General features: G+C 48.3%; 3 protein-coding genes across 3 annotated transcripts; 1 reads left to right on the top strand and 2 right to left on the bottom strand.

The window, feature by feature from the left end:
- Nucleotides 1-749: 749 nt before the first annotated feature.
- BKA55DRAFT_64313 (uncharacterized protein) lies at nt 750-2,262 on the bottom strand. Its single transcript, XM_046197171.1, has 2 exons — nt 2,051-2,262; nt 750-1,993 (listed from the first exon to the last, which is right to left on the bottom strand). Exon 2 carries the CDS (start codon nt 1,978-1,980, stop codon nt 946-948), a length of 1,035 nt encoding a protein of 344 aa, XP_046047904.1. The 5' UTR covers nt 1,981-1,993; nt 2,051-2,262; the 3' UTR covers nt 750-945.
- A 6,266-nt stretch (nt 2,263-8,528) lies between these two features.
- BKA55DRAFT_571424 (ABC-2 type transporter-domain-containing protein) lies at nt 8,529-13,647 on the top strand. The gene is made up of 4 exons (XM_046193068.1): nt 8,529-9,515; nt 9,568-9,963; nt 10,021-12,671; nt 12,731-13,647. The coding sequence occupies exons 1-4, from the start codon at nt 8,936-8,938 to the stop codon at nt 13,514-13,516; spliced, it is 4,413 nt and encodes a 1,470-aa protein (XP_046047903.1). The 5' UTR covers nt 8,529-8,935; the 3' UTR covers nt 13,517-13,647.
- On the bottom strand, nt 13,648-16,303 carry BKA55DRAFT_664607 (uncharacterized protein; the record flags this gene model as incomplete). The annotated part of the gene is made up of 4 exons (XM_046197705.1): nt 15,843-16,303; nt 15,603-15,761; nt 15,422-15,541; nt 13,648-15,370 (listed from the first exon to the last, which is right to left on the bottom strand). Exons 1-4 carry the CDS (start codon nt 15,959-15,961, stop codon nt 13,648-13,650), a joined length of 2,121 nt encoding a protein of 706 aa, XP_046047902.1. The 5' UTR covers nt 15,962-16,303.
- Between the last annotated feature and the right edge of the window lie 84 nt (nt 16,304-16,387).

The following is a 16,387-nucleotide window of genomic DNA, read 5'->3' as shown; positions in this document are numbered from 1 at the left end:
AGAGTTTAGAGGGGATATATCACTTGAATACATCAAGGCTGTTCAAATCAAAGTCATCGACTTGCTTTGGAAAAACATAGCAGGTTAATGGGACTTCAAGTAAAACCACTCGAGATAGTGGAATTGCATAGCGGGAGGCAATCCGATAGCGGAGAGGGCTAGACTGAATATGGCAATTGGGACGGGTACCCGTCCGCCTATTAGCCGCCGTCATTAGCTACTAGGGCGCACGGACCAAATATTCGTGTATTGACCCAAACTCCTAAAGATCCGAAAGGGGAAGGTGCACGGGCCGCAAAAGTTGGTATTGGGCCCATTACCAGTGGTAATTGGTACAGTAGGTATGAGGCCAGAAGACGAGGACCGTGAGAAGCCTACTAAGTTACCAGTATTACCTAAAAAGGAAGGGGAAATTTGTATGGTACATATTTGTACGTACCATAAAGTTGTATGTACGTACGTGTACAAGAAATTGCATCACTATGATTCAGCACGTCCTGTGCCCCAGTAGGGGGCTTTCGGGGCCTACGGCCCCCCCAACGAAAAATATACATAACATAACATAACCTATGCTGAAACGCAAAAATTTCCACAACAGCGAGATCGAACTTTTAAAACAATAGCCACTCAAGGATCACAATTGCGATTGCGGACGGGGAAAAGAGCGCGAGATTCACGAGTACTCCATGAAACCCATACATCCATTAGCGACTGCGACTTTAGCCGGCAACAATACACCTCCTATCGTGCGTCAACAAAGCCCAAACATCTTCAGCATCATCTTCCTTCAAACAAACAAATAAACGCACAAACGTATGGCCGCATATGGGTTCTCAGCGTTCCGCCGCTGAACCCATTCATATTGCATAAAATGCCTAAGTCAAGGCTAAAATATATCGGTTGTTCCTAAATAGAATATCCGTAGAATTTTTCATTGCTGTACGTTTACGCATCGTCGCGTATAACCCCTCTGAGAAACTGTATGGCCACTTCTGTCTCTGACCACGAGTACCATGAGTTCCGAAAAACGAGCACAGCCTCCTCTCGTGATCCGAAAGTATAAATCGTCGGCACACTATGAGCGTATAGGTTCGGATTCATGATGCCCGGCCAGAAATGTGGATTCTTTTCCTTGACTATCCTATACAACTGTAGTGCCTGGCGCCGCAGCTCAGCGATTGTCTCCTCGTAGTTGTCTTGCGCGACAATGTCCGGCCGTCTGAGAAGTATATCGCTCATCGCCTCCTCCTGCAGATGATCATACCTAGCTTCCCCTGTCGCGTTAGGATTACTCTGCAAGAATCCTTGGAGGGACTCTAAGTCCTTCATCAAACGAATCTTGATGAGCGTCAAGGCCACGAAGAAGGACAACTCGATGTGGTGGGGCTTCTCGTCGACAGCCTCAAACGCATCCTCTCCATGCATGTCGAGAAACGGCAAGTTCATATCGCGCCAGTCATAGTGCGAGTCGCCTCTGACAGCATACCATTTGATGAAATCGTATGCATCCTGGTCCCTCCCAAGCCGGAGATACAGCGCAGGAACCTGGGAACGAACGCGTAAATTGTCGCCTCGACAGAGACGAAGCAGGTCGAGGGAATGGTTGAGTGCGACCTCGACGGCTTCGCCGGTGCGGACGTTGAGAACGGCAGTGATGTAATCAAAGCGAGCTTGCATGTAAGGGCGAGTGCTTTTGAAGAACCAGAAAAGGCCTACGGCGTTGTCGAAAGGGTTCCCGTCTGTGTCTGCGCCAGGGTTGATCCGCAGCTTTTCCTCTTCCTCTAAGACCGTATCTCTGGTCTGCTTTATTGGGTTGCATTGGACCTTGTGCCTGGGTCGGTCGGCCCTTTGGTGCGGCTGGCCACAATACTTGACGACATGACAATCACCGCAGCGGAGGAGGTTAGGGCTCTGAAAGCCAACCTGGCATGGCTGGTGGTTACAATGGTTGTAGGGAAGGCCCAGATTCATACGCGGCATCTTGGTTGGTAGTCTAGTGTGGATGTCAACGTTTCCGGACACGGTCACAGAATTGACGTGGTGAGGAGACACTCACGAAGTCGCGGCGTTATCTGTTAGATGCGCGCTGGTTATAGCAATTTCACGGTAGGGTGAGTTCAGTATATCGTGATTCACAGCATAGGATTGATTGAAGATTGCAGTGTTCTTCTTGCTTGTTCTGTTCGTGCGGGGGCGGCGGTCTTCTGACGCGTTCGGACAACAAACCGCTAGTATCCTTATAACCGGGAGGCATTCAATCTAGCGCCTCCTGCAATGCATATTGACGTCAATCTCATATCATCACGGCTTCAGAGCACGTGACTTCAAAGTTGTGAGATAAAGAGTGACGCAGAGATCGTGGTGAAGTGGTTGTATTGGGCTTACAGAGGAGGGCGGGTGTCAAACAACGGACCTCAACACTGACCCCCAACCCCTCGACTCAGTGACTCCAACGCGTCTAAGTACGTGCCTATTTTTCCATCCTGATCACTTTCCATTGAGCACCCGTCGCTCGCTATCCCTTTGACTGTCGTAAGCCTCCACCTTCGTACCTGGCCCCACATAACCCCCGCCGAATCTGAGGTACATGGAGTGGCTTTGAGAACCACCAAAATCAACCCCGCCCATTTCATCATATACCATGCCCAACCACCCTTTCGCCAACCCCACCCTTTCGCCACGCAAAAAAAAAAAAGTACCACCAAAACTCGTCAATTTCATTTACACGAAAGTTGGCCAAAATAAATATCTACCTAAAAGAAGTTACCGCTATTGACTATAGAAATGATTGGAGGTAATTGTTTTGAATCTGTAAGGCTGTACGGGGTATGCGATATATGCATGCTGTGCTATGGAAATGCTGTTAGTTAGATGACCAAATTCCTCACCGCTCTTTGCCTTGTTTTTTGGTCTTTGTCTTGGACAACGACAAAAGAATGCCTATGTCGCGACTTCGATGGGAATATACAGAGGACGACATAGCTGAGGCTATATTGGACATTACTGATAATGGCTTTTCACCCTCTGAAGCGGCTCAGAGACGGGGAGTGCCCCGAAGGACTCTAATCGACAGACTTAACGGCCAGACAGCCGTGAAAGAGCAGATCTAGCCTCGCCGACGTTTGTCTAAGAATCAAGAGGACAGATTGACTTTCTGGATACTCCGTCAGGAATCCTTGGGCTATGCTCCGTCCCACAATCAGGTCCGCGCTTGTGTCATAGGCTTGTTGAGACAGCAGGGCGAACATTCCGAGTTAGGACGCAATTGGGTGACTAGATTTATCAAGCGCCGCACAGACCTCAAGACCAAGATGGGTAGACGTCAAGAAGCCAATAGGTTCGACTCTTTCACGCCTAAGGCAGTTCACTGGTACTTTGATATCAGGGAGGGCCAGTATGGCTGGATCAAGCCTGAAAACACCGTCAACGTTGACGAAGGGGGTATTATGACTGGTTTCGGCAAGTATCTATCTGTATACCTTGTCAGTGCTTGAAATTGACTGACTAACCCTTTTTATTTAGGCTTAGATAGCTTGGTTGTTGGAAGTGCTGACCCAAAGCGGAAGGCATTTCTCAAGGGACCACAAACTCGAAATTGGACTTCATTTATCGAAGCTGTCACCGCCGATGGCCGCGCCTTAATCCCCGGTATAATCTTTAAGGGTAAAGAACTCCAGAAACAGTGGTTTCTTGAGGAATTCAAGAAGATAGCAGACTGGTATTACATAACATCGCCCAACGGGTGGACTGATGACCACATTGGCATTGAATGGCTTGAAAGAGTTTATCTGCCCCAGACTACGCCTGCCGATGACTCTGATGCGAGACTGATCATTTTAGATGGTCACGGAAGCCATGCAACAGTATGTCCTTCATTTTCCCCGCCTCAAAATCAGTACTGAGTGATGAAAGGATGAATGGATGGCCACGTGCTTTCTGAACAACGTTTATTGCTGTTATCTGCCAGCACACTGCTCTCATGGACTCCAACCACTGGACAATGGAGTCTTCAACGCGTCGAAGGCCGCATATCGGCGAGAGTTGGAAAAGTTCGCTTCATTGACTGATTCCGCTCCTATGGACAAGGTTAATTTCATCAGGGCCTACGCTAAGGCTCGCCAAGTTGGAATGACTGAGAAGAACATACTGTCTGGCTGGAGGGTTACTGGATATTGGCCGATCTCACGTGCCAAAGCGCTGCGGCACCCAGAAATCCAGGAAGATAGGCCGAATGGCAGCCCAAGGGCGACTCCCGAGCCCAGGCCGTATTTTGACTCGGACAATACACCACAGACGAGCCGCCAAAGTCGTGATCTTGGGCTGAACAAAACACCAAAGACACGGAGACGGTACAGCGTGATAGCTAAGGGCTTTGAGGCTCAACAGCAGACGGTAGCGGCGCATACGCTGAGGATTGCTAGCCTAGAGGAAGAATTGGCTCGCCTGAAGAGAGGGAAGAAGAGGAAGGCGGTGCCGAATCCTAACAAACGTTTTATGACTCTTGGAGAGACTCTAGCTGGTGGAGAAGCCATAGCAGAAGAGGAGACTCAAAATATGCCTGTTGTGGTGGAAGGTGGCTGCTCAGGCGAGCCGGAGTCAGAATCGGAGGCTGTCTCGGTCATTGAGGTCAGAGAGGAAACCATACCCCGTCAACCAACCATGCGATCAGGGCGGCTTATCAAAAGACCCAGGATTCAATAGATATGTGCAATTATTATTTATAAGACGAATAATTTTGCGCATATCTATCATTTTGGCCAAGTTCTGTGTAAGTAAAGTTGTTGATTTTTGGTGGTGCTCCTTTTTTTTTTGCGTGGCGAAAGGGTGGGGTTGGCGAAAGGGTGGTTGTGCATGGTACTAGACCACAGGTGCTGGGATGCCTATGAATAACTTGCTGCCACATCCTTCGACTCCATCCAGTGAATATGTCAACCCCATGAACAAGAACCTACAGAAGAATAAGGCGGCTGCTAGCAAGGAAGACGCGGTATACTGGAAGAGATCCTATGCTGCTCCTTGGTCCGTTCAGAAACTTGTGTGTCCGGATGAAGTGTGATTCTGAGACGACGATGACAGTATGATGTTTCTTTCTTTCTGATAACGTGGTTTATAAGCGAGTGGCGGATTTTCCGCCCGACGCCTCTCATCTGACTTTGACGCCATGCCATTTAACCTCACAATATGGAATCTGATTCAAATGAAAGATGACCCTTCTTGGATATCCAGGATATTCAAGAAAATAATAATTGCCCGCAACTCACGCGGTAAAGATTCAAACTGTGCCCGAATCGACACTGCGCGCCAGGATGAAAGGCCGTCCATCGCGACGCGATATCGCACCTGACTCTCGAAAACTTAGTGACATAGAAGAAGATGCTATTGTTGAGCATATTCTCGATCTGGATTCGCGAGGGTTCCCGCCAAGGCTAGTTGACATGGAAGATATGGCCAATTTGCTGCTCGCAGAGCGTGGTATAGAGAAAGTTGGCAAGCTATGGGCTAGAAGTTTTGTCGAGCGACAGCCACAGCTTCAAACCTGTGTCAACCGCGTCTACGATTACCAAAGTGCTTTATGTGGAGGTCCCAACAAGATTCTGGCTTGGTTCGAGCTTATACATGGCTATATGAATATTCACGCTGATTTTCTCATATTCATATTATATTCCACTTATCTTGTAGAACACATATTCGTATAACATATTCATGCATATTCATATAAGACGTTATTTGCATATTCATATAGTAATGTCTGATCTGCGGCTAGAGCCACAAGAGACTGAGGATCCAATCGAGTGGTGGATGGCTCACCAGGGGCAATTCCCGATGATCAGCCAATTGGCTCTCGATATACTCGTGATGCCGGCGATGGCGACTGATTGCGAGAGGTCGTTCAGTCTAGCCAAGCTAACGCTGACGACGCAGAGGCTTTCGATAACGACGGAAACATTGGAGATGTTACAATGCCTCAAGAACTGGGTCAGACATGGTGCGGTGAAGCTAGGGGTAAGAACTGGTGAAGTAGACGAGGTCCAGTGGGAAACTGGAGATAGTGGCATGGAGAGCAGAGAGGGTAAGATTTGAAATATTTGAAATGTTTGAATAAATATCTGAATCAACAAATTTAGTCTTGAAGGACATCAAATATCTCAAATATGACCCTGGATTTGATTTGTTTGATTTGAGGGCAGCGCTGGGGTGCGCGGGCATGGGCGGCGTTGTGCGCAACACCGCCGGTGGAGGAGCTCATGATGGTATCATAGCAAAGTACTCCATCACTTTTGGCCCGAGAGACGAACAGAACGCATATACGACCGAGCTGGAAGCGATAGCAGTAGTCCTCAGGTGCATGCCTGATGGTCTCCGACATCGAGAGGTGATCATTGCAACAAGAAACCGATTGGCGCTACAAGCGATTACGAAACCTCGACAGCAGTCAGGACAAGGCACCATCCGGGAGATCTACAAACATGCCGAACCACTTGGAAAGGGTGGAAACACCATCACGATGCGTTGGGTATCGCCGACGAATGACTCTTTCACATTGGGAGCAAGAGCAAAGGCCGAAGCGCGAAAGGCAACAGATAGGAGATGCAGAGCAACGAAACCGCCATACCAGGCCCGATCGACCCGACTGAGAGTACTACTAGCACAACGTCGACAGCGCATGATGCTACCCGAGAGCGTAGGCAGCTATTCAAAGCAGCTTGACAAGGCGCTGCCCGGCAAGCACACGTGCATACTATATGACGCCCTGAAGAGACGCGAATCTGACATCCTGGTGCAACAACGAACGGGAATGGCACGGGTCAACAGGTATCTGCACAGGATAGGCGCAGCGGAGACATACACATGTGACTGCGGTCAAGAAGAAGAATCGGTTGACCATTTTCTCTTCTCATGCCTATGGTGGAGCGAGCAACGAGAACACATGCGAAACGTCGACCAAGGCATGATGGGCAATCTATTGTTCTTCCTGGGAGGCAAGACAGCAGAGGACGGGCACAGGTGGAGCCCGAACTTGAGAGCGGTGCGAGCAGCGATCAAGTTTGTGATAAGCACAGGCCGTGTGGATGCTACACAGACATGAAAAACATACTAACAAGCCAAACAAGACAAATAAGAACTAATATAGTACAGCCTCTGGTAGACAGACCAGGCTTCAGCCGCTGAAGATGGGACGCTGAACACTTGGAGAAGTTGGCCTTCAAGCAGGCCTGTCGCAGGGACAAGCGAGGCTGGGAAATGTGATGAAGAGTAGGGACTGGTGAGGGTTCAGGGTCTCAGGACCAGAAGTCGGAAAAGAATGTAACGAGATTTAACGTTGTGGGCCCTATGAGGCGTATCCTCCCGGGCGGAATAAATTCATTCATTCATTCATGGTTGGGAAACGCGTTCCAGATTGCATACGCGTGGTGGGGTTACGCGTTAGAACACGATAGTAAATACTTGATTTTGGGGCTGACCCACAGCTATTAGAAAGTAGACTTCTATCTGTGATTATCTGGTGTAGGGTAGTGGTCCGGGAAGATCTGAATTTTCGCCGGGATACTAGACGATCGCATGATGCATTTGTAATATATCAATTATTTCAACTTACGAAAGGCATGAATTGATTTGATTGAGAGGAAGAATTCGACAATTTGATTGATTTGATTGGGGTGATTAATTGATTGAGTTGACATATGATGAGCGCTGCAGCCATCAGCCAGACACCGTATCGAAGGTCTGGCCTAACACCACCATTGACTCTTTCTTTAGTTCTAATCTAACATCATGTGAACTTGAACTCGCATACGATTAGTTTGGACTCATCGATAGCATTGGCTTGATGTCTCAGAATGGTGTCACATACCACAGCATGGCTGACAAGCTGACCCAAAGTATGATCAAAAGCACTCTAGCTAACAAGAATGCTTCTTGATAAACTATAATAACACCTTAATGTCTGTGGGTACAATGGTAAATCCTGAAGTTAAGCTGCATGCAATGACAGATGGCGGGGTTACATGAGCCGCTGATTCTGACACAACCGAAGCACCTCTTTCTCTGACGAATTACGCAAGGCTCTGCAGAGGGGACGCACGGCTCGGTCGAGACCATCAAGACTCTAAGATACGATGATAAGCGACAACGCTACCCCCATCCATCGAGGTGAGTCAACTAAGATCTACCCCTCCTCCACCACAGGACCTGATCTTATCGCATGGGCCAAACTCTAAAACGAGGCGTATTTTCACGTTGCAAAATAGAGCCACACACCCTAGCTTAACAAGAAAAAGATACAATGGCTGCATTGTAAGCTGGAGTGCATAAAGTGGAGGCTTACATTTGTATAAGCCTTTGGAAGAAAGTTTCCACAGTCTTCGCGAATTGAGAAACAGGATCTCATATCACTATAGATCCAATAAATCATTGTGACGAATTAGTTCCAATGGATAGAATCGCTAGCATGGACAATATCATAATGTGTCATTCTTGTCAGCAATAAGCAGCCACGCTTTCGAAGACGTCGCAAACTAGTGACATGATACCACGAATATGGTCTAATGTGCTGGAGCCCTCATGCAAACTGTCCCATTAACTCGCTCACTTCAAAGTCGCCATGGCACATGCCATACACCGTGAGGTCTGTGTTCGATCTACAGGTAGCCAGCTGAAAACCTCGGTATCGGAGTTCCCTTGATATCGGCATGGGAGTTCTAGTGCTTTACAACCTTGTTACATTAGGTAGGTGTGGCATGCCGGTTAACCATAACAGCAGTAGATCCGCAGAATCTCTGTGTGCAAAGGATATCAATTAAACATGTTCTTTTCAACTCACCTCGAATCCAACACGACCTCGACACAGGGCTCATTGATTGTGCGCCCACAGGAACACACCACTGCACTGGTAATAGACGTTCTTTTGTGACCATAAGTGCATAACAAAACCAGTATGGCCGAACTCGGGAACAAGCCCTCAAATGCAACTCACCACGAAGTGGAGGAGATTAAGAAGCCCAACAAAATGAACGCGAATCAATCTGAAGGCTGTACAGAGACGGCTTCTCCTATAGTATCTGACGATACAAAGCTATCGAATGGTGTAGAGGGGTCGCAGGACCCTGTCCTGCAGAAGCTTGGTCTTTCTGACCATATGCTCAATCCTTCTAGTCCTTCTTTCGATTTTCAGGCGTGGTCTCGTACCCTAGTCAAGTTGAGAAGGCAGTTGAATGTGCCAACACCACCACGTTCCGGCTTTGCCTTCAAGAGCTTGACTGTACGCGGCAGCAGCGCAGCTATCGAGAAGCAAGGAACTGTCTGGACAATGCTCACCTTTCCTCTCGATCCCAGGGCTTGGTTCCGTCCGAAGCAGACCAAAACCATTCTCCAAGGACTGGACGGGTTGGTGCACAAGGGAGAGCTACTACTTGTTTTAGGGCGTCCCGGCAGTGGTTGCTCAACTTTCCTGAAGACCATTACTGGTCAGATGCGAGATTTGGATATTGACTCAGCATCTATTTTACAATACACAGGTGCGATAAATACGAACACTGTAATGTACAAGAAGTTGACTGAAGTGGCTAGGCGTACCGCACCGAATAATGACTCGACAGTTCAAAGGCGAGCTGATCTACAATGGAGAGGTAGACGAGAACCTCCCGTACCTGACGGTCGGACAGACTTTGGAGTTCGCCGCCGCCATGCGTACGCCCAGGGCTCGTCTACCAGGGATAACCCGGAAGGATAGAGTCAAGCATGCGGTGCAAGTCATGCTGACCGTGTTTGGACTTTCGCACACGAAGAACACAATAGTGGGAAATGACTATGTGCGAGGTGTTTCGGGTGGTGAAAGAAAGAGAGTCTCAATAGCAGAGACAGCACTCTCTGAAGCCGCTATATCTGCGTGGGATAACTCTACCAGAGGCCTAGATGCTGAGTCTGCCCTGCATTTTGTTAGTCGGCTGCGGACTCTCTCTGACCGTAAGTAGCATGAGGATTGGAGTTGTTTGAAAGATCTAGCTTCTAATCACTTTGTAGTAACTCAATCCTCCAATGCGGCAGCGATCTACCAATCTTCACAATCCATTTTCGATCTATTTGACAAGATTCTGGTCCTATATGAGGGAAGAGAGATATTCTTCGGCCGTGCTTCGTCAGCCCCAGCTTACTTCGAACGGATGGGTTGGCAACGCCACGCAAGGCAAACATCAGGAGACTACTTGACCACCATCACCGACCCAGAGCAAAGAGTAGCAAAGGAAGGGCACGAAGACTCGGTGCCTAGAACACCTGAAGATTTTAGTCGTCACTGGCTCAACTCGACTGAATATGCTCGTTTGATGGAAGAGATTGAAAAGTACCAGAAGGATTTCGATCTCCAACAAGAAACGACTCGGAAGCAATTCGAGTCAATTCGCCATAACCTCAAGGCGAAAGGGATGCTGAGAAGAGCTACACAAACAGTCTCGTTTCCAATGCAGACCGCACTTTGCGCCCAAAGAGCGACGCAACAACTTTGGAATGATAAAGGTTCAACCTTTACGACACTGATTGGAGAGATTATCATTGCACTTGTCGTCGGATCCATCTTCTATGGTACTCCAGAGACCTCCGATGCCTTTTTCTCTTATGGGTCCGTCCTTTTCTTCTCTGTACTTCTCAATGTCTTGATGTCTGTGACAGACATCCACAACCTATACAAAGGCCGCCCAGTCATCACAAAACAAGTATCCTATGCTTTTTATCGGCCGTCAGCTGATGCGCTTGCAAGTGTCTTAGTTGACATTCCTGTCAAGTTTGTAATTGCCGTGTTCTTCAATATCATTTTGTATTTTTTGGCCGGCCTTGCGTACACAGCATCTCAGTTCTTTATTTTCTTCCTTTTTGTATTTACAACGACGTTGGCAATGTCTATGGTATTTCGCACTATTGCCGCGGCAACTATGACCCTCCCTCAGGCTATGGCTATCTCTGGCTTCCTAGTACTTGCATTGGTCACATACGCTGGTTTTGTGCTTCCCAGTCCGTATATGCAACCCTGGTTCAAATGGATCTCCTACATCAACCCACTTTCTTTTGCTTTCGAGGCATTATTGGTCAACCAAGCGCATGGGTCCAATTTTCCCTGCTCCAATATCGTACCCTCCTATCAAAACTTGACCGGCGACACTTTTATCTGTCCAGTCCCTGGATCCGTGGCCGGGCAGACCTACGTGAATGGAGATGCCTGGTTTGAGACAAGCTATGACTATAGCTATTCGCACCTGTGGCGCAACCTGGGCATCATTCTTGGCTTTTTATTGTTCTTTCTCTTCACATATCTGTTGATTTCTGATCTAAACGTCAACACGTCTGTGGGTGCTGATGTCCTTGTTTTCCTCCATGACCGCATCCCTGGTCTCACAACGAAAGCCGACTCCAAGCTCAAAGGCAAGGCAGACGTGGAGCAGCCACTAGTGGTTAACAGTACGCCGGTCCAGGTCGTTGTGAATAAAGGGACAGCGCCACAAGCGGATCAGGGGGTATTTGCATGGAGGAAGTTGACCTACGACGTTATGATCAAAGGAGAATCGAGGCGTCTACTTAACGACGCCTGCGGTTGGGTGAAACCAGGCTCTATGATCGCCTTGATGGGAGTATCAGGGGCGGGTAAAACGACGCTGCTGAATGCATTGGCCCAAAGAATGCCCGCGGGTGATGTAAAGGGCGAATTCTATCTGAACGGGAAGCCGTTACCAGAGTCCTTCAAGAGTGACGTTGGCTATGTACAGCAGCAAGACGTTCACCTTGAAACCTCGACTGTACGCGAAGCCCTACAGTTCTCGGCAATGTTGAGACAACCCCGTGACATACCAATACGCCAGAAACTCGAATTTGCGGAAGAGACGATTCACCTTCTTGGTATGGATGATTTTGCCGACGCTATCGTCGGTTTGCCCGGCAAGGGACTCAATGCTGAGCAGCGAAAGCGCCTTAGTATTGGAGTTGAGTTGGCCGGGAAGCCATCCCTACTTCTCTTTTTGGATGAACCTACTTCGGGACTTGATAGCCAATCATCCGAGGCAATCTTGGCTCTACTTAAGAAGCTAGCCGCAAGTGGCTTGGGCATCCTGTGCACAATTCACCAGCCAAGTGCCATGCTGTTCCAGCGTTTCGATAGGTTGTTGCTGATGGCACGGGGCGGCAAGGTCGCTTACTTCGGGGACATTGGGAACTCCTCGGAGGCTGTTCTTCGATATTTTGACGCCCGCGCACCGAGGAGGTGCAAGGACGCTGAGAACCCTGCTGAGTATATACTCGGTATGATAGGCAATATGGACGGCCAAGACATCGACTGGCCTGGTCTGTGGGACAGATCTACAGAGGCCAATGTAGTTTCAACTGAGTTGGAACGCACTTCGAAACCTTCGTCCCAGACAACATCACCGGAAAGCGACCTAGGCCAAGGTCGAACGCATGGAACTTACCGACTTCCGTTGAGCTCCCAGCTACCAATTGTTTGTCGGCGAGTCTTCCAACAATATTGGAGATCGACAACGTACATTGCAAGCAAATTCATGTTGGGCATTGCAGGCACACTATTCATTGGTTTCTCGTTTTTCCAGCCCGGACAATCAATTCTTGGTGTTCAGAACGCCATTTTCTCTATTCTCATGGTTTGCGCAATGTTCAGCAGCTTGGTCCAGCAGGTAAGAAAGCAACGATTTGATGGCCATGTAGGTGACATGCAGCTGACACGACGGCCCAGATCATGCCCAAGTTCATCATGCAGCGGACAGTCTACGAAGTTCGTGAGAAGCACTCCAATATGTATTCATGGGTCGCTCTCATCTTTGCCAACATTCTTGTCGAGATACCATACCATCTTGTCCTTGGTATCATAACCTTTGCGATATTCAACTACACGGTATTCGGCATTCGATCGTCTGAAGACCAAGGTCTGGTCCTGTTGTTCTTCACCTACTTTTATGTCCTTGTGGGCACCTTTGCAGTCATGGTCACTGCGCCTTTGCCTGATGCAACAACAGCTGGTCGTATAACGACAGTCCTGTTCTCAATGATGATCCTGTTTGCTGGTGTCTTCCAGACCCCTACCGCTTTGCCAGGCTTCTGGATATTCATGTACCGTGTCTCGCCCATGACATATCTTGTTGGCGGTGTTTCTGTCTCGGGACTTTCAGGCGATCCGGTCGTCTGTTCTCAGTCCGAACTTGCCGTCTTCCAGCCCCCTGCCGGTGACACTTGTGGGTCATACATGCAGCCATATCTTGAGGAAGGCGCCACGGGGACGCTCCTGAACCCGAGCGCGGCTGCTAATTGCTCTTATTGCCCTCTGAGGTATGCTAATCAAATCTTGGCTCGCTCCGGTATGTATTATCAGGACAGATGGCGGGATTGGGCCCTTGGATTCGCTTATATCGCTTTCAATATCGTTGCTACCTTCGCTTTATACTCCTTGCTACGACTTGGACTTTTGGGCTCGGGATTCAATAAGTTTAAGCAGCTTTTCCGGGGGAAGAAGGCAGTCCAGTAATATGTTGCGTTTGTCAACAAGTGTTTTGTTTTTTAATTCATATTACGGGTAGCGCCTAAGATTGCGTGGGAATAGACCGCTTATAATATGTCAGATTAAGGATTATTCTATAGAATTGCTTTATATCAAGCCTATTCATATAATTCTGATCTTGCTGTAGATTTATCCTCAAAGGTCGCTCCAGCTGTGCCCTCTGGTACGGTATTGTCATTCAAAGGTTGCAGTCTTTTCGCAAGTAACAAAGACTCTCGCAACCTATTTATCAGCCTGTTCAAGATCCATTCACTTTCCCGCTGGCCACTCAATAGAGGGCTTTGTGTTCCTATCCAAGACCACTTCAGGTCACTGCTTGAAACGTCCTGACTGATACTGGGTTGATCATTTGCAAGGTTCGCTCTACAGTGCGTCTGTGGGTTGTGTTCGTCCTCACCAAGAAGTTTGAGGTACCATACCCATTGATCGAATGTGTAATTGTGTGGCTCAGACTCTTGAAGGTGACTTGTAACGGTCTGAATCTCGGAAGTGAGCAGTAGTTGGAGGTCGATCCCAGTAGCAAGCTCTCGGACACCATTGTCTGCATTAGGAGTAGAGCGCGAGGGAATGTCAGTGTTCCGTGGTCCGGTGAAGGGGGAAACCAGGCCTGCGGTCAAAGACGTAGTGGCCAGGCCTCTGCTATCATCATGGTGATAACTGTCACGAAACTCTGTCATGTTCCTAATCGATCCTTCGTGAGTATCCTTGGCACATGCCGCCGAGATGGAAGGGTCAGGTTCTGGGTCGGGGAAGAGTCTACCAAACGTTATTTTTCTGATCAGGCACTTCACGTTTCGAAGGAAGGCTCTATCGTTTGGCAATATAGTGATGTTTCCCACTAATATCGTAATGTCTCGAACAACCCTAACCACGGTATTACTTGCGTTTGAGATAAGCACCGTCATGATCGGCAGGGCCAAGAGAGACCAAAAGACATAGAACGATCTACCCGCGTTAGAAACTGGAGCTAGATCGCCGTATCCTATGGTCGTCCAGGCTTCGAAGCAAAAGTAGAATGCGTCAAAGTACGACCAGCTTTGGTATGCCTCCTCGGCCTTTTGGAAGACGTAGGCGCCTAAGAACCACAAGATAAGCCATGAGAATGTGGAAATAGCCATGGCTACCCATCTTCTGCGCGTGGAAGACTCTTTCTGGATTCTGCGCATCAGAAGAAATTCAGCTTTGCGGCGCTCGAACTCGCTTCGGCGTGATCCATCTGGTCCTGTGACGGGTATCTGAAGCTCGTCACGGATGGGTTCAAGGGCATCGCTGCCACCCCTGAGAAGCATCTTCTTGATGGTCCTTTCCCGCCTCCTTTTGCCGATCCTAGCCGTGACACATTGGCTTCCGCTTTCAACAATTAGGTTTGTTACTGAGCTGATCACCAAACCCAGAGATACAATGCCAGCCAGCGCGAACGGTATCAGGAGAGCCCTTCCAAGGTCCGTCGTAGGGTGAAAATCCCCGAAGCCCACAGTAAAGAGGGTGACAACAGCCCAGTACACAGCATCGAGGTAGTCCCATGACTCGATTTCGGAAAATAAATAGGCGCCAAGAAGGAGATATATAAGCAGTATAATACTCTGCAGCATTAAGGTGCGTTCACTAGTGGTTAGTAACAAGGTTTTCCGGTAGTGAGCAGCGCATGCTCCCCAAAAAGTAATGGCAAGAAGCGAGGCATCCACGAAGTAGAGAATGGCCGCCCACATCCCATAATAGAATGATTGTGACCATACTACAGTATCTTCAGACAATCCAAGGTCTTTGAGAGGCCTCGCGATAAGGACAGTTAAAGTGATACGGCAAATAGAAGAGGCGTACCTATTTATCATATATTAGTACTGATCCAGAGGGTCGATATGTTCACAGTACCATCCAAATATTGTGACAGGCAAGGCCAGATTGAAGCGAACCCTTTTCGCCATATTAAGCAGAAGGAACAGGTTCGAGATAACGCCGACGAGAAGCTGGATGGCCTCGATAATCAACAACCTATATGTAAGCTTATAGTGAATATCCATTCCAAGACCAATCAAACTAACACGTGGCGTACCATGAAGGATCAGCAACAGAGGGAGCGTCTTGAACATTCTCCCCAGGGATAAGCTCTTGTCTCCATGGCTCAACCATGGAACAGATACTGAACGCAGAAGCAACGGGACCCAAAGTACCGGCAATCATAGGGAAGGCTGTCGAGAGAAACCACCAACGACTAAGACCAACGATATGTTAGATATCAGTAGCAGTCCGTGTGTGAGCCTCCAACTGCAACCTATTTACTCCAGTGGCTTACCTCTGATCAATATGAATATTACCCTCATGATTCTCGTTGGTATTTGAACTGTTATCTGCAATTACCCGTTGAGAATCATCAGGACTTTGCCTACTGCCCTCTTCGTCGTTGGCGACCATAGCGTTATGTTATCCTATCTGATATCGCGGAACTCAGCAATGAAAACCGTTAGTTCCAGCATTTAGTTCAATGCCCTCTACATAACTATTAGAGATGCGGTGAGTTAGACTGACTAATTGACCCTTCTCCAAATAACAAGCTGAGTTGCCAACAAGCCTTACCCCACCTTTACTTAACAGACTTCTGTCACCGTGTCTAGCCGGAACATAACGGTAGGTCCTTCGCCGATGCAGCCTGAAGACTAAGAAAAGTTGGTATACTGCAGCCGACATCTACTGAACGTAGAACGACGTTCCCAAACTCACTTCGCCGTTGATATGCCAGCAGCAACAGATTCCCACCGCCCTGGCATTCCAATTCGCTCCGGTATGTACTCCGGTTTTCCTTCGTTCCTGGTTCAGAATTCCACTTCCGCTTATTTACGG

The sequence above is a fragment of the Fusarium redolens genome (assembly GCF_020744475.1).
Source record: "Fusarium redolens strain MPI-CAGE-AT-0023 chromosome Unknown BKA55scaffold_10, whole genome shotgun sequence".
Classification (NCBI taxonomy): Eukaryota; Fungi; Ascomycota; class Sordariomycetes; order Hypocreales; family Nectriaceae; genus Fusarium; species Fusarium redolens.
The sequence above is the reverse complement of the archived record's forward strand: the minus strand, read 5'-3'. Positions and strand labels throughout refer to the sequence as shown.